This window comes from Chrysemys picta, chromosome 7 (genome assembly GCF_011386835.1).
Source record: "Chrysemys picta bellii isolate R12L10 chromosome 7, ASM1138683v2, whole genome shotgun sequence".
Classification (NCBI taxonomy): domain Eukaryota; kingdom Metazoa; phylum Chordata; order Testudines; family Emydidae; genus Chrysemys; species Chrysemys picta.
In genome coordinates, this window is record NC_088797.1 from 48,888,323 (window position 1) to 48,911,116 (window position 22,794).

At 45.0% G+C, this 22,794-nt stretch overlaps 1 protein-coding gene across 2 annotated transcripts in view; it reads left to right on the plus strand.

Moving 5' to 3' along the window:
- The first annotated feature begins 1,019 nt into the window (after positions 1–1,019).
- The window catches only part of CACNA2D2 (calcium voltage-gated channel auxiliary subunit alpha2delta 2), a 590,375-nt gene continuing 568,600 nt past the window's right edge, over positions 1,020–22,794 (plus strand). The window contains exon 1 of one of the 2 annotated variants that reach the window (XM_042861788.2): positions 1,020–1,309. In XM_042861788.2, coding sequence (XP_042717722.2) covers positions 1,200–1,309 — 110 coding nt within the window. In that variant the 5' untranslated portion in view covers positions 1,020–1,199. The remainder of the gene's footprint in view (positions 1,310–22,794) is intronic. The other variant, XM_042861789.2, reaches the window with a different exon arrangement.

The following is a 22,794-nucleotide window of genomic DNA, read 5'->3' on the forward strand; positions in this document are numbered from 1 at the left end:
ATTCCACCACCTCCTTAGGTTACCCATTCCAGTGCTTCACCACCCTCCTAGTGAAAAACTTTTCCCTAATATCCAACCTAAACCTCCCCTACTGCAACTTGAGACCATTACTCCTTGTTCTGTCAATGGCACAGGCTGGGTGGATGCAGCAGAGAGGATGGGGGTCTGGTCTGCAGAGGGCATGGGGGCTTGTTTGCAGGAGGCACAGCAGCTGGCACAAGTGGGGTGGATGCATTGGAGGATGGGGGGCTGGTTTGCAGGGGGGCACAAGCAGGGTGGATGCCCTAGGAGGGGTGGGAGGGCTGGCTTGCTGGGGGCACAGAGGGGCTGGGTGTTGGTTTGCAGGAGGAGTACAGGGGCTGGCACGGGGAGTGTGGATGCACCAGGGGATGGGGGGCAGGTTTGCGGGATGGATGCACTGAGGGATGGGGTGGCAGGTTTACAGGTAGGCTGGAGGGGCTGGTTTATAAGGGATGTAGGGAGATGGGGGGGCACAGGGAGGAGCGATGCACTGAGGGATGGTGGTGCTGGTTTGCAGCGGGGGCACAGGCAGGGTGGATGCACTGGGGGGATGCTTTGCAGGGGGCTGGTTTACAGGGGGCATAAGGCAGATGGATGCACTGAGGGATGGGGGGCTGGTTTGCAGGGGGCACTGGCAGGGGGGGACGCACTGGAGAATATGGGGGGCTGGTATACAGGGAGGGGCTGGAGCAGGGAGATGGGGGGAGGGCTGGTTTGCAGGGGGCACAGGAGGGGTGGATGCATGTGGGGTGGGGGTTGCAGCGGGGACACAGCCTGGTGGGGAACACAGGTAGAGAGCGGGGACTGGCTGAGCTGCTGCGCCCGTTCGAGTCCGGAGCGCTCGGGCCGGGCCGGGGCGCGCGGCGGCAGCGGGCCGGGGGGAGCATGCGCGGCGGCGGGGCTGGGCTGGGCGCGTGCCGCCCGGCGATGGGGGGGCCGGGGGGAGAAGCGGCGAGGGGGGAGGAGGCTGGGCGCCTCGGCAGCCTATTTGAGGGAAAGGCTCCGTTTTGCTGGGCTCAGTGCTGCCGGCCGCCCCGCTGAGAACGGCCCGGCTCAGCGCACCGGCGGCGGCGGCGGCGGCGGAGGAGGCGCTCGGCGGCCCCGGGAGGAGGAGGAGGAGGGGGGGCAGAGGTTGCTCGCCGCCGCTCGCCCTTCCCCGCTGCATCTTTCATGGCAACATGGCGATGCCGGCGCAGCCCCGCCGCGCGGCTCCCCTCGGCCCGCTCCTGCTGCTCCTGCTGCTGGCCGCCCCCGCCGCCCACTGCTACAGCTTCCCGCAGCACTACACGTGAGTACCCGCCCGGCACCCTGCCCCCGGGCTGTCCCTCGGGGCAAGGCGCGGGAAGGGGGGCTGGTGCCCGGGTGGTGTGGGCATAGCAGTTCCCCGGGTTTCAAGGAAGATGCCTCCGAAAGTGAGGTGTGGGGAGAGAGAGAGATGTGTGCTCGGAGGGATAGGTGAAAGTTAATTAACGTAATGACCCGCAGCTCCTCTCTGGCAAACTCTCTAATACACGCAGCGTGCGAAGGGATCGGGGGCAGCAGTGGCGATGGGCTTTGGGTATTGCAAGTGCGTGACTACCTGGAGTGTGTATGCAGGAGCAAAGATTGCTCTGTATAGGTTATCAGGAGGTGACACTCCAGCAAGCTACTTCTTTTTAGGCGGTTCGTTTAGGCAGCCTTATTTTTATTTTCTTCTAATAAGTTTTGAAATCTTTGGTGTGAAATCCTTCCTGTTCCCCGTCCCCCCCGCCCCCCATGGAAAATAGAAATAGACTGCAAGTTGCTAGAAGACTCAAACTTCACCAGTGCTTGAAGGTTTCCGGTTTTTTCTTTAATACAGTTATCTAAATGTTAATTTTGATTAAGAGGAAGAAACAGAGATTGCTTTTCTGGTTTACAGGTGCACAGTACAGCATCTGCAATCCAGGAGTGCCCGGTGGAGTTTAGTACAAACTAATAATAGCCTGTGGAACTATCAATCTGAGGATATTTTCCCCCTTCTCTGAACTGACACAAATAGATTTTAGTCTGGTGAGACAAAATCAGAAAGCATATGATTTTTTTGGGTGGAGGGAAAGGTGCGTGGGGTGGGGAAGGGTAATAAAGGAAGGATGTGGAATTATATTTACTGTTGGAGTTAGGAATTTTTGCACTCTCACTTGTTCATTCCACAATGTGATAGCTGCCACCGTTTTCCCTTCCTCAAATCCACCCAAAACCTTTCTGGAATGTGTTTTGAGACGCTACCATCTACGTTATGAGATGTTAAGGGTTTGTGCCACAGAACGGGGAAAGCTAGGCTGTTCAGAGTAAAGGCTGACACTGTGTCCTTATGTTGTGCTTTTCTGAAGGTGGAGAAAGGTCTCAATGACATAGGTTAATAATGGCACTGTCACCCTTAACTTTGTTTTTGCCTCCCCGGATATTTGTTGCTTTGAGTCACAATTGTTGTGGTATTTAAGCATCAGATTTTTTTTTATATATATTTAGATTTTTAGCTCATGCTTTTAAGGAAATATTTGATGAAAGACTTTTTTAAATGAATGTAACTTACTGAAGGGCCAAAATATTTTTGAATGCATGTTTAGACTCATGTTTAGCTCTTCTAAAAAGGAAGCTTATTAACAGAATTATTTGAATTATTTATTTGGAATCATTATGGTCTATTGTGTTACTATACTAGCACTCCATTCTAAAAGGCATAGTTAGCTGTGTTATTTATTCGGCATCATACCACATCATAGAGATGACTCCAGGGCTGTTATGGAGCCCATTGTAATCATACTTCTGAGCCCACATGTTATTGACCTCTGATACTGAGCTGTTGGGATCTTTTTCTGTCAATCTGGCTGTCAAACATGCACACACGTTCCTCAGAATAAAACCTTGAGAGGTGTCTATTGCCGGTGTGTGTGGAATATGCCTGGACTGCACAAATAGCACATTTTTAGGGCCAGATCTTGCATTTACTACTCATGTGAGAAGTCCCATTGAAATCAATGAACCTAATTGTGTTATTAATCCTTCATCACACTAGTAAGGTTTGTAGGATTGGATCCTTACATTCAGAATCTGGCGGAAGGGTGGGGAGGGAACCCAAAAAACATTGTTGAGATCTTGAAGTGTATCAGACCGTATTATTTTCCAGATATCCGTTTTTAATTTAGAGTTAGGGTGTGGTGGGTTTTGTGTGTGTGTGTTAAAAGTTTAAACAAGGATCTTAAATCATGTTTCTAGAGTAATATAATTTATTAAAAAAAAAATTGCTTCCCTCTTCCACCCAAATTGATTAAGTAAATATTAAATTGCTCCTGTCTGCTATGCTAGGTTTTAGCTCACAGCAATTTTTTTTTCTAGACATGTTAAACTCCTGGCAAAACAGTGCTTAGTATAAGGTATGTTTTGTTAACAGCTTCAATAGAATGACAGTGTTACCAAAATGGGCCCAATCCTGCATTGAATCAGTGGGAGTTTGACGGGTGCCAGGAATGCAAAACTGGGCCCATTAATGACAATAGATGTCTCATAAGATTTTATAAAGCGGAAGGTTTGGCCCTAAAAGGGGGTTGTGTGAGTGTGTGTGCCTTTGCTGACAGAGGGCAGAAAGCAATTCTGGTTTATGCTGCATATGAAGAAGAAAAGTATCGGAACTGAGACCTCAGCCTGGCCTCTTATTGCTGTGTTATTTTATTCTCATTATGACCTGTTTTCTGAACCTGGGGGAAAAAAAGAAGTCATGTGTGAGTATTGGATGATGATGAGGCATGATTGCTGGGCAGTAGGTTAATGCCCTGTAACGTGTGGACTGTAATGCCTTATATACGGTACTCTGGAGCTCTCAGGATTGTAACATCTGTCATTCAAGGAAAGAAATATTTAACAGAAGAAAACTGTTTGTGACAGTTACTGTTACACTCAGACTAAGCCCCTTCTCCTGGCAGTTCCCCTTATTATAAGCCTCCCTCCCCCTCTTGCCGGTCCAGCGATTGAAAAGACTTAATTTAAACCTGTAGCGCAGGTATAATTTTGCAGGATTCCTTTGTTCGAAACTAAATTGGATGCTAAATTCTTCCAATTATAAAAGCAATTTTTCTCTTCCATATATCAACAAAGAACAATATTGAGTTTTTATTAGAAACCCTGCTCATCTTTAGAGGTTTTCTGTGTCAGTTGCTTAAGTTGTCTCCCTTTATAGGGTCCTCAAGAATGAGGCTGTTTTTGCAGACTCCCTAGAACTGTTTCATTATGACCTAGGGCAGCATGTGCAATGATTAGAACGGTTTCCTTTTTTGGTGGGACGGGGGGAAAACAGTTCATTTTTTTTGAAAGTAGGAATCACTTTCATTGTCTGTAGCGGTTCTGGATATTGGTTTCTGGTTCTGTCCCTGGTAAATAGTCAGTGTTCCATATTTTCTCTCTCCTCCTGGGTAACATGGTTTTAATCATCTTACGCTGAGCTAAGGAAGGCTCAGCTCAGCAGTTGTCCAAAGGGAAATTTCTCATTGAGATTTAGAAAGCAAAATCCCCAATTGAAATAGACCCATTCAAGCAGACGTGCTGGGTGGTGTCCACTTGACCGACTGATTTTCTTGTTATGGGTGGGCACGTGTGTGTATGTCGTGAATGAGATTAATGGCTCTGGGGGGGAAAAAAGGGCTGCTGGTTGATGCTGATTTTTTTTTTCTTTTCTTTTAAATACTTAAAGGCATCAGCTAGTTGGTGCTGGATTGCAGTGAGATCCCTGCGAAGGCACAACAACTGCTGTATGCTTCCCTGATGGATTCGTCCTGATCATTGTTAGAATATAAAATGCATATTCTCTATAAATGCTGACCACTTAGGGGACTGTTCTCCTGTTGGTGCCTACGCCAACCTCCTGTTAATGGGAATTACACGTGCATAACTGCTGGAGAATAGCCCGTATATAAATTGTTATATAAACCCTGCAAACAGAGCAAGCCCATGCCTCCCTCTGTGAACCTGCCATTTATCACGTGGACTTGAAGAAAGTTGCCATTGGCTAGAGAGCAGTGACCCATTTTCTTGTAGGGTGGCATGTGTGTTCGGAAACATTTTATCCCCCATGGTGAGAGTTGGATGCTTAAGTTTCTTGCTGTGATAGCACATCTTGTTAGTTGTTTGGATGTCAGAGGAGAGGAAGGATGGCCTTTCAGTTGAGGGGCTGGACTGGGATTCAGAGAGGTGGCCTCATTTGCTGGCCCTACCACAGCCGTTCCTCTATGAACTTGGGCAGCTGTCAAAAGTGGGCAGTGATGTATATTTTTGGTGAGATTTTTAATTTTAGACACTGCAGGCCTTGTTATCCGGAGCACTGAGAGCTCCATCTGAGATTGGCGGAAGCTGCAGGTGTTCAGCACCTCTGAAAACAAGAAGTTTTTAGGTTGCCTCAAAACTGGCCATTTTGGTAAGTTTGGGCCTTAACCTCCTGATGTGCTTCAGTTACCCATTCGGAAAACCATTCATTTGCTGTATTTCTCTCAGATGTTTGAAATCTCCTTTTCTTTCTCTCCCCTTCCTGCCCCTTTGCTCAGGGCTTGTGTCTGAAACAGCTGCATGTGAGCCCTTGCTCCTAACAGTGAAGCCACTATGGGAACCATGTCAGCCAGCATGTCCGAATGCGTGTCGTTTCTGACCTGGCTCAGTGTTTAAGCTCATTCTGCAGGATCCCTTATTAATAGGGCCCATTTTTTTCTCTTAATGATCCTCTATGTTCTTAATTTTCTCAGTTCTGTTCCCCCTCTCAACCAGTTTCAAATGTTCTTTGCCACAGCCATGTTCCCTCTGGTAGAGAGGAGGCCAGGAAGGCAGTTCCCTCTGTACTGCTAAGCATCCCCCAGTATAGGTTGCTCATGGACAATATGATGATGAGGGGCGTTTCTTGTTTATCTCCAATGGATTAAATGCACTATGCTCCCTGCTTACGTGAACCCCCTTCATCATGGCACACCGGCTTGCTTTTTTCAGCCCTGGAAAGGTTTGTTTTGTTGTTGTTGTTGTTTGTTTTAATTGTTAAGGACTTAGTTCTGGTCTTGAGTGTGTGAGGTTCCCACTTAAATCAACAGGGACCCTCCTGAGCGCTGGCAGGTAGAATTCATCCCTCTGAATCCACAATTGGCCCTAGTCTAGAGGCTCCATTCTGAGGAAACTGTTATTTCTGTGCAAAACTCCCTTAAAATTCCAATGAAGAAGGTCAGCTGCTGGCTAAATGGGAACCTGGGAGTTTATCCTCAAGCAAGTCTATTGGCTTTTGGGCTTCAAAAGCCAGCAGAGTGCCCTTGAGGGTCTAGTGCTGGAGTGTATATTTACAGTACAACACTGTACATGTACAATAAACAGCACAACTTGGACAATAGCTTTGTTTTTAAGTTGAAGAAATAGCCAAGTAGGATGGAGTTTTTTAAAAACTCATTCTCAAGCAAGTACTCCTTGAATTAAATACTCTGTTAGGAAGCACACTGTCGGAACATTTAAATATATGCTTTCCTAAGAACCCTGGGAAAGCAAAATGTATTTCTTTAGCAAATTTGTTGCCTTTCTTGGTATCTGCAGTGGTTTGTTGTAGAGTTGCTCCTGAGTTCTGGGCTATGCACTTTGGTTTGTTGTTGTAGGGCTATACAGGACTGATAACCTGAATGGCATAGATTTCTTTGGGATGTGGTCATGGAGTTGGAAATGCACTAAACTGTTTGAGGAAAGCACATGGGCAGAATTACTCACCAACTGTAACAACCTCCTTATCATTCTTTTGGTGAGTCCTTATTTCAATAATCTTTTAATGCTGGTCGATATCATTTGAGACTGGAAGATATTAGTCAGATGATAAATATACTGAGATGATAAATATTTTCCCAGAGTGAAGAATTGGTTCTTTTGTCTGTAATTCAGATGCCTGTTTACACCCACTTTTGCATGTGTGTATCAGTATGTTTAGCCAGATCGGTTGGAGTGAAGGGGGGATTGGGCTGCAGGACAGGAGACCCAGGCATATGAATCTAAATCAGGCCAGGCAAACGTGTGGTATGTGGCTTCCACATCCTGCCATGCACTCCATACAAACCCTGGGTCCTTTCCTGCAATTAGGAAAGTAAGCAGCTTCCTCTAAAGCTGCTTCTCAATGAGCTAATGGGGGCACAAGAGACCAATGCTTGCTGGACTGTCTCCTGTGGGAGACTCAAGTTCCCAGCATCAACCGAGCTGGGGATTGAAGGGAGTGAGGGATGAGGCCTGATCCTGTCTCTTCTGCATGGTAATGCCCCATGTCAGCAATCAAATTGTTGGCCTGGGCACTTACTGGGGATATAAAACCTTCAGTGAAATGTAGCTGACTATGATAAAGTCGTGGGCACTGCAGCCAAAACAGAGTGGAATTTGTGTATATGTAATGAGCCAAATGCATTCGTAACTCCAGCAAAGTGAATGGAATTAAACTACGGATGGATGGGGCCCAATGCATTTCTAATGTGGATGCCTTTGAGACTAACAGAAGTATTGGGAGCATAAGCTTTCGTGGGTAAGAACCTCACTTCTTCAGATGCAAGTCTTGCATCTGAAGAAGTGAGGTTCTTACCCACGAAAGATTATGCTCCCAATACTTCTGTTAGTCTCAAAGGTGCCACAGGACCCTCTGTTGCTTTTTACAGATTCAGACTAACACGGCTACCCCTCTGATACCTAGTGTGGATGTTTCTCAAGGTCTGTCAGATTTCTCATGTAGGAGATAAGGGGGAGAATTTTGGGGAGCTCTCCGCTTCCATTGACTTTTATTAACTGGCTGTAATGGAGTTCCACCGTATCCATATCTATTCAAATAAGGAGTCAAACTCTACTTTCTGTGGTCTAGATTCCCCTCTCACTAGCAGCAGTGCAATCTGGGGTGACACCACTGAAATCAGTGACTTCAGATTTACATTGGTGCTGTTGAAATCCGGGTCTGTCTTACTGTCCCCTGCCGCATGGATGATTTTTTGGGGGAGGAGAGGGTTGTCCATTGTGAACTACCGGATTTTGCCAATTAGCGAGTAAATGAACAAGCATGATAGAGAACCAAGGATAATGCATTTTGAAATGCATGTTAATTTACCTGCCGAGGATTGTCTATCTCTAATTTATTTATGAGCCTTCACAGCATGCTAGTGAATGTTCCGCAGTAAATTTTGTAAAAGTAATGAAGTCTTAGCTGTTCAGGGAAGGCTTATATTTCTAAGAAGTTGCAGGAGTGTATGGGGGGATGAGAATGGGACACCGCAGTTTCCATGTGCAAATGATGAGGTGTGCAGCGAAATGAAGCGCAAATTAGTGAGATTACACCATGCATCAGAGCAAAAATCACTGTGGGGTTAGAAATATAATTGCAATTTATGCTGAGGGGGAAAGAACACAAATCAAATGCCCTAAAGACTTGGAGTCTCTTATCCATGAATAATAGTTACGCATGTGGGTAGTCTTCAAATCAGTGGGATTACTCACTCCAGTAAGGGTTATTTCCATGACTAAGGGCTGGAGTATCAAGCCTTGGGGTTGCCTATAAATTGGCTAGATAAAGCTCTGTCTGCTTTTTGTGTGTCGTATTGACAGTTGGAGGGCAGGCAGGTGGGACCACGTCAACATATTGCAGAACAAGTAGGTAAGGTTAGTGGGGAAAAGGGGTTCTGTTGCATCAGGCAACGTATAATGTTTCAGCTGCGTTGGAAGCTCCTGTTCCAATGAACTGCATGTGGTTTTAGGTACTGGCATGCTTGGTTGCGCTGGGCTGGTACGTAGAAGGAAGGGCAGCGTGTAGTGCTAAGCGAGCAGGGCCGGCTCCAGGGTTTTGGCCGCCCCAAGCAGCCCCCCCCCCCCAAAAAGTCGCGTTCAGCGGCGGCAATTCGGCGGGAGGTCCTTTGCTCCCAGCGGGAGTGAGGGACCGTCCGCCGAATTGCCACCGAATACCTGGACGTGCCGCCCCTTTCCGGAGCGGCCGCCCCAAGCACCTGCTTGCCAGGCTGGTGCCTGGAGCCGGCCCTGTAAGCGAGGAGACGGTTTGGCTGTACAACGGTTCCTGCTCAAAGTTACCCAGGGAATCCAAGCCCTAAGGGGAGAGTGCTGAGTATGTATCAGCCAGCAATCATCTTGAAGGTCCCCCCAGATGTGAGCTCTGGCAGGGACTAACTGGCCCTCTCGGTTCCCAACATCCCCCAGTTCAGAGCCGACACTTCATGATGGGGCAGGCCTGGCACGGGTTTGCAGCAGCCTCCGCGTACCTGACTTGTTGATGAATAGAAGCGTCGTCGGTCCCAGTTTCTTTAGTTCCTTGGCCTTCCTGCACATAAACATATTTACCCCTTAAACGGTTAAATTGATGGAAAGAATTGGGAGAGAGTGTGAATCCATCTCCGCTCAAGTGACAAACGAGGAAATTATCTATCTATAATATAGACTCGTTGCAACAAATTCCAGAACTGGCCCCTAGAACACTCCTTCAATAGCAAGACACTGATCCCAGGGGGCATTTTATATACACCCCAGCCTGGTACAAGGGGTCTAGAGCCTCTGTTTCTACTCTGAGCGGCTGGTGTCAGCTGCTGTGTGCCAGGTGATTTATAAAGCTGTCTCACTTATAACGCTTCCTCTGAATCAATGAGACTCTTGTAGCTAGGTCCTTAGGTTCATAAGCTTTGCATAAATCTCTTCAGAATGGTCAAATGGTCACCTAGTTAGGGGCTTCGTGCAGTGACAGGAAGAGATAATGTCCCCTGTTCCTAGTTAGGTTTTTTTGCCGCTGTAAAACTAAAACTGAGGAATAAAAAAGTGAAGAAGAAGCTAAGCAGAGCATCTAATCTACAATTTTATCAGGTGTTGAATGTTCAGCCAAATTCTGGGCTATGTGTGGCTGAGCCTCTTTTACTGCTCTATAATGAACTCAGCAGAGCCACGAGGAGCCAAAGTACCATTTCCTCATGTCTGGTGTAGCCTTATAAATTAGAGCCATATACTTGAGCATTCACAGCTGATAACATATTTCTTGTGCTGTGGGGCGGAATAAAACAATGCACCTGCACTTCCACTGGGGAATATAAGGCCTGTGTGCTGGCAGGGGCTCTGCAGGGGGACAAGAAGCCCTTTCCCAAGGTAATGGTAAACCTTTTTGCAGCCCGTCATGCATAGCAGGGGAAAAAAGGTTGGAGGAAACTGCATTTAATTATTCAAGGCCTGCAAGCCAAAGAGAGGCTGTGAGCCTCCAACCAGTTAGAGATGTATCACAGTTTCAGAGAGGGTTCTGTGCTTTCCCTTCCCACCCAGCCCTTGCTGCAAAACTGGGTATAAAAATCAATGCCTTCCCTCCACATATGTACCTCTCAGTTTTTATTTATTCTCTTTGTTTTGCTTGGGAAATCTTAAAAATTGTAGATCAGTGACCGAGCCAATGACATTGCTCTTCCTGCCATGGAATGACAGCCATTTCAAGAGCACAGGGAGGGAGTGAATCAACATTAGCCCCCCTCCCCAAACATATCGTGCATTAGTGGGCTATTTTATTGTTGCAGTTGAACCATCCTGTCTGTGTAGCAGAATTCACCATCTTCAGTCTCCTACAGCAAAAAATAGCCTGGAAGCATGTTATTTCCAGGCGGAGGGCCATCCAAGTGTTTTCAAGGTTTGGGGCCAAATTTATCCTTAGTGCAACTCTGCTAAAGGCAGTGGAGTTAAATCTGGAATGAACTTGGGCTTTTGGCTCCATTTTTAAAGAGGATGGAGGTTGTAGTTTTTTCTGTTTTGATTTTTATCTTGGTGTGAAGGAAAGAAACTCATCTAATTTACATACATTCATGGAGCTTCAATACCTCACCACTTATTCCTAGGAAGCCTTATCTATCCCCTCCCCACACATGTGACCTGATGTCAGAGATGCCTTGTAGATGTTTTTGACACAAACACCAACTTTCCTCCCCTTGCCCCAAGACTGAATGGAGCACCTCTATGTCATTCTTTTTAACTGTGTCTGTTGGCCTTGGAAATGAGCTGTCTTGACTCAGTTTCTCTTTGGAGAGAAATATAATCAGCTCTGCTTCTTATTCACTATCTTGAGGGGCCTGATGAGGATTTGGGGCAGCGTTCTCACCCCAGTGAGGCAGTGCTTATGGTTAAGGTGGTCCAAGCTGAGGCAGTATTTCTTTTACCTGCCTTTCCTTGCTCTCTTTACCAGGCATCCTGCAGGGTGAAATGGAACTGTAATGCCACTCTGTGGCCAGTTGTGAAAGGATGCCTGAGAGCCAAGGTCTGACACAGGGTCTGATTTCACCATCATGCCTGCTTAGATAAATGGTTTCTTTTCCCTCTCCCCTTGCACGGTGCTGTCTTGTACACCATACCGTTCTGACAACCCTGTTTGTATCTTCTGAGGCAAATGAGGTACATTTTATGTTGTCTGGGATCAGACTGAATACTCCGGCCAATATGCTGTGTGGAGAATTGCCCATGCTGGTGTGTGAGAATCTTTCTTTCTTTTTTTTTTTTTCCTCCCTCCCCCCTCCTTCCTGACATCTTTCGAAGTAGAGTCTTGCACTGGCGGTTTGAGCTGTTTATGAATGTGATTACATGCACTGAAAGCAGCTTGTTTTTTGCAAGAGCCACTTAATAAACGTCACTTGTTTGGTGGCTTTCAAGCAACTGAGTGTGTGGTCTTCTCATCAGGGAGTGAGCCTTTTATATTGTGCGAGATCATAGTTAAGTGGTGGATGGATGGATGTGCCCATGGCCAGAGTCAATATTTTTTTGTATGATAGGTTGTACAACCTATTGACTTTCTTCTCTAACTGAATTTACCCATTCATCTAGCCATACCACATAGCATTTGTGACCTCTCGTAAGATAAGCAGAGTTAGACATAGGCAATACGTGGATGGGAGACCCTTCCCAAAGACAACCAAGCAGGAAGTGGTGTTGATGATTTAGCAAATTGCTTTATTCCCTGACTCAGGAGGACAAGTGTGATATCCCAGTGTGGTGTTGGGGAAGGGGAGTTGCTGTGTGCCTGAAGGGGTGCTGTCTCAGATGTTATTATGGAAACTAAGGCTCTGACTGTACTGGGCCAAGTGAAAATTATTCAAAATTATAATCTGCCGGCTTAAGTTCCTGTTTAAGTGGGTGCAGAATGTGTCTTTACTGCCTGGCGCTAAAACTGTTGTATACAGAATGGCAGCTGCATTTTGGGGGTGATATTTATAAGTGTAAAGTTTGAAGTTGTCTAAAGCATTTGAAGGTTGCGAGAGGTGCAATATGACTCAATAAATCAAATTCAGCAGTCAAAACATGGAATATTCTGAATCATGTATTGAATATTTTTGGCAAATCTTGTGAATGAAGCCAGCGCTGTCCTCCTTTGGGTCACAGCAATGAAACATGTTATTGTCACAGCCTCATTCCTTTTATTCCCACTTTCTCTGCTGTCACTGTACTTGGACTTGGTATTTCAGAATTGATCACTTGTATATATTGTGGTGGTTGTATTAGAGACCTGAGCCAACAGTTAATTTTGAACTCTGAGTGTCACCCTGAAGAGTGTGTGCAGATCTTAGCACACACTCTTTGTTGAAAATGCTCAAGTTGCTTGTCCTAGTTATGCTTCTGGAAAATGAGAGCAGTGTGATACCACGGCTTCTGTCAATCCGTGGCTTAGCAGGATGGATATGCCAGGGAAATGCGTTGCAGCTTGACCTTGACTTTGAAAAACCCATGCCAAGACCATTGTGCCAAATACATCCTTGGCCTTCCTCTACTTGCTTCAATGGAATCCCCCTGGGGGGATAAACCTGGCCCATTTTGATCTGTGCTAGCTTGTGGCCGTTCCTATTTCCCACCTACTGTGTTTTTTTTTTTTTTTCCCCCCCCAGTATAGATCTTCAGGGGCTCTTGTGATTTGTATGACTTTGGTGAAAGGTGACTGGTTGTCAGCCCTGCCTGCAGTAGGCTCTGTTAGTGGCATGGCCAGATCCCCAATGGAGCTGAAGCTATTTACACCAGCTAAAGAGCTGATTTATCTGACTCTGTCCTGCCCTTTTGGGTGTGTGGATAGTTATATTTTCAGGTCCCATTTCATTTCCCCCCCTCTGCTGAAGTATGAGCACCTAGGTGTCTTTCTCCTCTCGTGTGTGCATCCTTGGTTCCCTCCCCATGCCTAGTTCTCCCCTACATAACTCTTCCTTTTAGTGTGTTTGCTATAATGTTTGCACTTCAAAATGAACGACTAGCTCCGGTGAAACAGAGGTATGAGTTGACATGACAAGGTCAGGCAGTAAGTCAATAGCAGATCTAGGAATAGAACTCAGGCCATATAATTCCGAGATATCTGCTCCTTCCAATGGACAAAGCACCTTCTCTTGGAGTCGATGCATCTCATTCTATATACTGATGTTCTGTGAGTAGAGACGTGGCTAGGAGAGTTTGACCTCTAAGGAAGAATCCCTCTTTCCCTGTCTTGGGGTGGATGGCAATTGTCCTTGTGGAATCCAGACTCTGGGGGCTGGACTCTGGCAAGTGCCTTGGCACCAAAGCGCGCTTAATATACGCTTGAACAGGGCTGTTTCTCTGAGGAGTTGAGAGAAGAGTTGGAGAAATTGCTGCCAATTGCTCAACGTGCCATAACATCAGGTGTTTGAAAATTTAAGGGGTGCATTTTGCAGCATAATCCATAGTATGTTCGGTTGCTTGTGCTGTGGAAATTATGGCCAGGCAACTGTCCCAAGAAAGCACTCTTTTAAAATTACATTTTTGTGCTGACAGTGCACCAGCTTCTGTCTGTCTGTATAAGGCTTGTGTATCTTGTCTCCTAAAGGCAGAGCTAGCTCTTGGGGAAGCCTCAGCACAACTCCTCTCTCATCCCACAAATATTTACCCCTTAGCATGTCTCCCATGGTCTCATTTGAACGTTTCCAACTGGGAGTGTGTGTGTGTGTGTGTGTGTGTGTGTGTGTGTGTGTGTGTTGGTGAGAGAGAATTCTAGAGGCCATTAGCCTGGGTAATTTACATGCTTCTTGAGCCTGCGCCTGGGGAAATATATTTCACAGGTAATTTCAAATCTCGTGGCGTGTGGAAGAAGTCATTATTCTAAATAGAAAGGGGTTGATGATGTCATAAGACCCATCAAGAGTGCCACATTAAAAACTGGTTTTGTCTTCTAGAAAAAAAACATACAAAAAAAAATCTCTGAATATTCTCTGCACAGGCTTTTTGGTTGCCTGCAAACAAGAATTTTGATTTCATAAATGAGTATTGGCATTGAAAACAAAAAAGTGAATTATCTTTGGTTCCTCGGTTTCTGTTGTGCATGCATATGTGTGCGTGTGTTAGGGTTGGTAAGCACTGGAAGTGCCTTGGGGTGTCACTCTCTGTGGGAACATCCTTCCTTCTGAATTGATTGCTGCCTCCTTAAGTGGTATGTCTATGCTGCAAGTAAAGGTATGGCTACTCGTGCTAGCTTTAAGCTAGCTAGCATGGGTAATAACAGTAGTGTAGACGTAGTAGCATGGGCTTCAGAGCTGCCCAAGTACATGCACACTGGGTACATTCTCCGGTTGCTAGCACGTGCTGCCACATCTACACTATTGTTGTTACCTGTGCTTGCTAGACTAAAGTTAGCAGTGGTATGCCTATCCAGGCTACATACACACCTTCACTTGCAGTGTAAATGTACACTTTTGAGGCTTGAGCACAGAATTGGGAGTCTGGAATTCCTGGGTTCTAGTCCTGGCTCTGTGGACATGGGCAAGTTACTTAACCTCTGTGCCTCAGTGTTTCCTCTCTGTAAAAATGGGGAGAATAATTACCTGTTTGTTATGGGGATGGCCTAGTTAATGCTGAACAGTTCTGTCACAAGGTTGTCCAATGACTTTTCCTTTTGTAAATGTCACTCAGCCAGAGTCCTTAAGCAGCCCCAGAGTGGGTCTGGCAGATCAGAATCAAGGCAGGGCTGTGGTTGCATCACCTGTTTAATGCTGCTGAGGTGTTTGGGGGAAGCAGACACAACTTCACCTTTTTTCCCTGCCTTCTCCCCTTCTCCCTTCACTTTGCCTAAGCTCTAAAATGTACAGGAAAGTGGCTTCTTTAAAAGAAAAGACCAGTTGTAGCACTGATCTAGTTCTTCCCCAGGCCTCATAGGGCAAGCTGGGTTTTGTGTTGTCACTGAAGGGAAACTAGATTGTATTCATTTGTGGTGTTATGTGAGCCATGTGCTTGAGGTTTGGGGGTCTGAGACCAGCTAATGCTGAAATTTGGCCCCTCATATTATGCAGCACTGATGGATGAGGTGGTATTGTGATAAACGGACACAGCTTTATTCTTCCAGAGTCCAGATGTGTGCACCTTACTCTGGTGCTGATTGGATCCAAAGGTACTGGAGGCAGCTCTTAGGCATGAATCATAAAGCACTGAGATAATGGCATAAAGTGCAATCAATTAATTGTTAAAAGTGTTTTTTCTCCTCCTTTTCCCTTGAGTGCATTGCTGAAAAGGAACATCCAACATGCAGCTTCTGGGAACAAGGTAGCCTGCATGTAAAAATGACAGGGTCCTGGTTGTTTGGCTATCGAAAGATCCATTGAGTGAGCATCACTAAGTGCTTTATAATAACAATGATTATATGCCACTCCTATTGTGGCCCAGGAATTCCTCAAGTGGAGTAATGGTGGCGAGAGGGGTTTTAACTAAACACATATCTAGTGAAAATGGTGCCCAGAAAGCCCTAGAGACGTGTATATAATGTTGTGCCAGTCTACTTTAACTAGCCTAGGAGATGGTGGGTTAATGCAGTTAGAAGCCGAGGAGCAGGGGAAATGGTGTGGCTGAATGTTTCTCGTATCTGTAGGCCCTCACAGAAGAGATGAATGATACCTTTGTTTGGCCAGGGGTGAAGTTTGTAGATGCCAACTTACTTCAGGCCCAGCTCAGCACCAGCTAGCCATCAGGCTTACTGTAACTGAATATTATTGAACCTTTGAAGGTGGCCTGTGTTTTAAAGGCCTAATTAATCACTGCAGAGAGCCCAGTGTAGGCTAGCTGAGACATTGGGGGAATGACGTAGGGAGTGGCCCTGCAGCATGCTGGGGTCAGGAAGGGGGACCCAACTGGCCTCTACCAGTCCTCCTGTCTATGCTGCTTAATAGCTTTTCACTTTGGAATGTATTCCTTGCCATGATAAATGTCTTGTGGTAAGATACTCCAGCACAGAGCCGTGATCCCCATGGTGGGCTCTTTCTAGCCCGGAGTTGTGGCCGTGCTTACAGATCCTGATTGCCATGAGCCCCATTATCTACTTGACAGGGTCTGCCCTACACCCTGTAAACTAGACATTGTGGAAATGAGAGACCAGTGTAAGCTCTGTTTAAAATCGTATTCCAACAGGCAGCAGAGAGTTGTTCCTTACAGTCCATTCCCCAATGTCTGGATCAGTCCAGTTACTTAAATGATCCAAGCCAGGGGACTTTTACCATTTCTCTTAGGGGAGACTGTTTGCATTCTCCAATATATTTTCTTCTCAAGAAGTTGTTTCTATGAGGTGTGGAGGATATTTAGACTCCTCAATTCTCCTAAGAGCCAATGACCTTCATCATGTTGGGACCCTGCATAGAAATGGTGGGAACATTGCGATGCAGCCACATTATAGCTCTCTTGTGTTTTTTATCATTACATCACCAAGCAATGTCCAGGTGCTGGGGTGCAAACATTCTGATGGTGAGATTCTGCAGAAGAAGTTGAATCTCAGAACGTGGTTAGGAGATTGTCTGGGCTCTGGTGACAAAGGATGCCAGACTAAGAGCATCTGAGTTCTTGCCAACTCTGGCTAAGTTGGTCTGATTTGCTGTGTTCTGGTCCCCAGCTGGGTGTTGGAATCCCATGAGTTGCTTCGTGGAAGCTGGGACTGCTCTCCTTTGGGCAGCTTTGCTTTCCATCTGATGTTCGTTTCCTGGAACAAACGAGAACTGCAATGATCTCCCCCACCCCTCCCTGTCTACTTCCCAAGAGAGCCATGAATTGTACACAATAAACAAACAAACCAGTGTGTCTGTCATTACATCATAAAGTCAGTTAATTCATGCTGCTAGCAGAAGCTTTGCTAGACCTGTTCTCACCTTGCACTAGGGAATGGGATCTCTTCAACCCCTTCATCCTCCTCATGGCTGAGAGAGTGGTGAAACAGCCGAGATAGTGGTGGCACAGAGGGAGGTGTTAATGTAAACCATTGTGCACCTAGCTGGTTGAATGGTGATGCATGGACGTTGTCTGTCATGAGGGCTTGATGGGGAGTGAAAATTACAAGAGGATTTGTTGGGTGAACTTCCTTCAGCAATAAATAGGCTTTATAAAACTGACACCTGTTCACTTATTTATTAAAGCAGTATCTTGCAGCTCTTCAGTTCTGTTACAGGCTTTAAGAGTTCAAGGGTGTGGTTCCAATCTCACTATAAAACAGTAGAAACTTGGTGCAACTCCACCAACTTCTGTACAGTTACTCCTGATTTACACTAGTGTAGGTGTGATCAAGGCTTTTGGAAAGAGGGGGGGGAGAGAGAGAGAGAGACTTGCTGTTTTGGCATTGGCTTAACTTCTCTGTGCCTTGGCTGAGGCTAACCTGCCTTGCACCTCACCTGCATGATTCTGCTCTCACGTAAAGAACTGTAACCCAGTGTTGCTACAACATCAGACTCAGGCTCTGAGAGTCTGTGAAGCTTAGTTCTTTCATGGATGAAAAGAACTTTGGGATTCTCAGGTGGAAGAGCTGCAAAATAATATTGCTAAAATTCCAGTGCCCTTCATGTGATGGCTGCATTTCAAAATGGTCACGTAATGAAGAAACCCACTCTGAGATGGATAGTGACTGGTTTGGGGAGCCGCATGCTGCGATTGCCTTTCCCTCTGCCTCACTGTCTGCAAAAGAGATTTCCTGTGGTGTGCTTTGCTGGTTGTTTTTTTATTACCAGGTAGGGGTGTGTGTGTGTGAGAGTGAGAGAGAGTTGATGTGATAAAGGGATACATCGATCTTGCGGGGACCCTTTGCAGTACCATTAAGTATGGTATTTTCTACATTTGACCACTTAACTTCTCCTCTTTCTATTTGCCAATCCTCTACAAACAGCATGATTTTCTCAAGCCTGTTTATTTAATTTATTCACTGAATTATTCTTTGGCCTCCAGCTTCTCTGCAAAAAAGCTGGTTGTGAGTATTTTATATGCAAAGTTTGAAATTCAAGGTATTTTGACAGGACACATTGATCACATGGTGTTGTCTGTTCCCTGATTGGTGGAGTGTAACTCTTAGATGGCAAACACTTGATTTTTCAGGTTCAAAACTCATTTTCCAGGAATATTCTCTCGTATTCCCCATAAAATTGGCTACTTCTGTGAACATTCCTGCCAGTTATACTTGTTCACTAGACTATTTGTGGTTAACAAATAGAGCACAAATTAAAGTGTGTTTGTTACAAAATGTAATCTAGTATTTGCGGCATTTTGTTCACATCGTTTGCCCAGGTCTACGTTGCGGGCCCATAAAGCCACCTCCCCAAACTATTCCTCTGTTTTTTATTTACTTATTTATTAATTTTTACACCGAGGTCTGGAGAACCCAGCTGAGGTCAAGGCCCCTCTGTGCTAAGTGTTGTGTACACACACGTTAAGAGACTGTCTGCTGCAATGAGCTGACAAGACTGAGTGGGAGGGGAAAACAAAGGCACAGAGAGGGGATATGCTGTGGCTGAGGTGATGCAGCAGGGCAGTGGAAGAGCTGGGAATTCCAATCCAGGGTTCTATCTAGCAGACCATCCGATCTTCTTAATAGATCTTTCTTCCATTAGATTTCTGGAATTTCTCTCTCCTTCGTCCCCCTCCAAGGTGCTTTATTGTGGGGTGATAGTGGGTGAGTAACATCTTGAGGGGTGTCTGTCTGTCTATACACACACACACACACACACACACACACACATGAATTGTCCTGGTATTTTCTCGCACTTATTCCTGGTAAGCACCTGTGCACATACGTGAAATTAACAGGGAGTCATGAAAATGACAGTATGGGAGGTTTGAAAATGACTGGCAGAGTGGCCAGCAATTTCTGTGGCTGTTCTATTACAACCAATATTCTCCAGTAGTCCTGTTCAACAACAATAAATGTTAGGTGATTTTTTTTTTCCTGGTCGGTAAATATTGGCTTATATAGGGCTTCCTCTTTCAGATATATAAGAAATGAAGAATGCACACACATGTGAAGGTAGTTGGAGAATTAAGCATTTTGAAGAATAAGCCAATTAAAAGGGAAAGTTCCTGCACAGCAAAAATTGGGCAACACTATAATTAATAACCTTATTAAATAGTGATATTTGGGCATTGAACCAAAACCTAGGAAGCATTCTTGGCTGAACACACAGCATTAAGTGTGTACACTTGTACAAAATACTTTCTGTATAACCCATTGAGCCCTGGGGGAGCATATCCTCTTAAGTTGTTTTTCCCCTTGTCCTTTTACATTCTTGAGACCACAAACAAATGGAATTGACCTGGCTTGGTGGCTTGCTTGTGTGTGAGGGCTGCTGCGCAGAAGACCAGCGCTAAGCAATGCAGTCTGTTATGTACAGAAATTGGGGGGGGGGGAGGGTCTTGGGCCAAAGAAGGGGTGTTCCCTGACTCCACGGGAATTCTCCCAACAAACGCTCCCAGGAATGGTGGTGGTGGCAGCAGCTCAGATGTATTAACCAAAGTCTTCCATGGAGGTATGGGACCTTGAGAAGGGGGACTGGCTTATGTAAAATGGGAAACTTGCCCTGGGACCAAACCAGGTATGTCTGGAATAGGAGAGCAGTCAGAAAGGAGATCCACCCCTTTTCTGAAGGAATATATGTGCAGGTGCAAACTTCTGGCTCACATATAGCGCAGGTTGGACTGCAGCACTGGATGCGTGTGCTAGTAAAACTTTTTTTTTATATATCTTCTCTCTAAACAAAAAATCAAATATACAGATTATGAAATCAATTAATATTTTTAAAGCTTCCTTTGAGGAGACAATGACAAAGGACGTTGTTGCATGTGTGTGTGGTTTTTTTTTTTTTTTTTTTTTTTTAAGATTTCTTTATATTCCTTGTTACAAATTGTACAGCAGGTTATAAATTGTGCAGATGGGGGAGAAAACCACCAAACACACAACAACTTTTTTTGTTTTTGTTTTGTTTTGAGGGTCGGGAATTTGAATTTACACATGGTCAAGGGTCTGCTTTTAGCAGGGACTTAGGTAAACTGTGCAGGATAGTCTTTAAAGGGGGTGGAGGGTGGGACCACGAGGCAACCTCACTATGGTATGCTGGTGCCTATCGAGCAACTTGCTCAGTGGTGACCCAAAACTCTTGTCTTTGGGATATCTTCCTCTCCCATATTAATTCACTGGAGAAGGATACTTCAGGCTGCTGCAACTGGAATTAAATTCAGGAAAAGGCTTTAGCACACAGGTCGCAAATGGGGCCTTGTGACTGGTAATGCATCTGTGTCAATAGTATCCCAGTAAGTGCAGCGGCCTTGCTGTTTGCTTTATATTTTATTTATAAACGCCATTTCACAAGAGCGGTCAGACACTCTGGGCCGAGCATTTCGAGGAATTTATTGCTCCTTGAGCCCCGTAACACCACCTGAGGCGTGCAATAATGGCCTAGAGATGCAATGACTGTCATGTCTTATTGCTTACAGCTTCCATACCAGAGTTGCTTCAAAGTGAAATCTCCATGTGCATAATGGCATATCAGTTTCTTTGCCCTTTTCATCCTTGCTCTAATCCCTTTCTTTAAAATTTCAAGTGGAACAATCACAGAAGCAGGAGGTCAGCTGAGATAGAAGAATAGTAATATATTTTTAAATGGTACCTTCCTACCCAGAACATGGCAAGTGGTGGGTGAAGAGGTGATGCCAAATTCTAGGATGTGCCTGGCCTTGAACATTCCTGGTCACCAAAATCACTGGCCCCAAATATTATAGTGATGGCTGCATTTAGAAATCCATAGATATAAACCAGGTCTACACTACAAACTTTTGCTGGTGTAGTAATGTCAGGCAATTATTTTTCTTTGACCATTCAATATTGACAGAAGCCCTAGTGTAGTCAGTTATACTGGCAAAAAAGTCATTTTGCTGGTATAGCTTGTTTTGTTCAGAGAACTGGCATAAGCACTCTTTTGCCCATGTAAGCTGCATTCACACTAAGGGAGTTTGTTGGTATAACTATACTGGCAAACCTTCTGTAGTGTAAGCCAGTGGTTCTCAACCTTTCCAAACTAATGTACCCCTTTCAGGAGTCTGATTTGTCTTGCATACCCCATGTTTCACTTCACTTGAAAACTACTTGCTTACAAAATCAGAGAAAAAAATATAAGTGTTACAGCACAGTAAAATTGCTTACTTTCTCATTTTTACCATATAATTATAAAAATAAATCATGACCTCCTAGGTTAAGAAACACTGATATAGTATTTAGAGCAGTATAAACAAGTCATTGTCTGTATGAAATTTTAGTTTACTGACTTTAATAGTGCATTTCACGTAGCCCATTGAAAAACTAGGCAAACATTTAGATGAGTTGCCATACCTCCTTGGGGTACATGTACCCCTTGATAACCACAGGTGCAGGCTGGGCCAGAGCTACTTGGATATGGAGATGCTGGTCGTGGCTCCAGAGTTAAGGCTCAGTTGAGTTTTGCACTTGAAGCAAAATTCCAACCTTTTTTCTTATGCATGGAAACATACCTTATCTCCTCCCCAAAATGACAGCATTTATTGTTTGGACACAGAATGAATTTTTTGTAGATTTAAGTAACTCAGTTAATTAATTTGAGTTAAAATTAATTTAAAAATTAAGAAAATGAGCACCCCATGTCAGTTTTGTGTGTATGTCTTGAATGATCTTAATAACAGAATAATGTAGATGCCTCAAACTTCCCATATAGTTAGAACTCTCTGAAATCTTGTGCCTTGATGGCACTTGAAAACTTTTTTTTTATTTTATTTTATTTTATTATTATTTTTTTTTAAGGATTAATGGATACAGGATTAGATGGGCTATAGGTTTCATCTGATATGGCAAGTCCAATGTTCCTAGAGAGGGATGGGATGGACAGATGCTGTAGGTAGCTAGAATTCAGTGAAAGATGTCAGCTGTGTAAGCTCCTTGAAGGGCTTCTAGAACTTGTAACCCTCCACCTTTAAAACAGCTGTCTGTGCAGCTTTGCTCTCTGCTTCTCAGAGAAAATGTCTGCTGCTTTCTTGCCCATATGCTCCTCTGCCTGCCTTTTCCTCCTCTACCAAACTCCTGAGGGCAAAAATCATAGCGTCACCTGCTTTAGAACATTAGACCAGTTTAATCATAGAGATGGGGTTTTCAGCATGATTAATTCTGTAAGCTTGTATTGTGCAGCTATACCAGCCTTCTGTTGGCAGCCTCCTGTGTAATGTTAACAACTGGCAAGAGCTCCACCTGCGTGAATAACATGGGTGTCTGCCGGACCAGATTCCTGTCCTCCTTAGGTGCCTCCACTCCAGGTGTTTACAAGTGGTGCTTCTGCTGTAAAAGAGAAGCTCTGTGTGTGTGTGTGTGTGTGTGTGTGTGTGTGGGGGAGGTTCCTCTAGAATTTGTGCCTAATGGAAATACATATTGGCCCAAGGCTGGCAATCATTAGACTGTAAAATACAGTATTACAATCCTCTTATAAACTCATAAGTTGGGTTTCCCCATCTCTTGTCCTTGCGGAG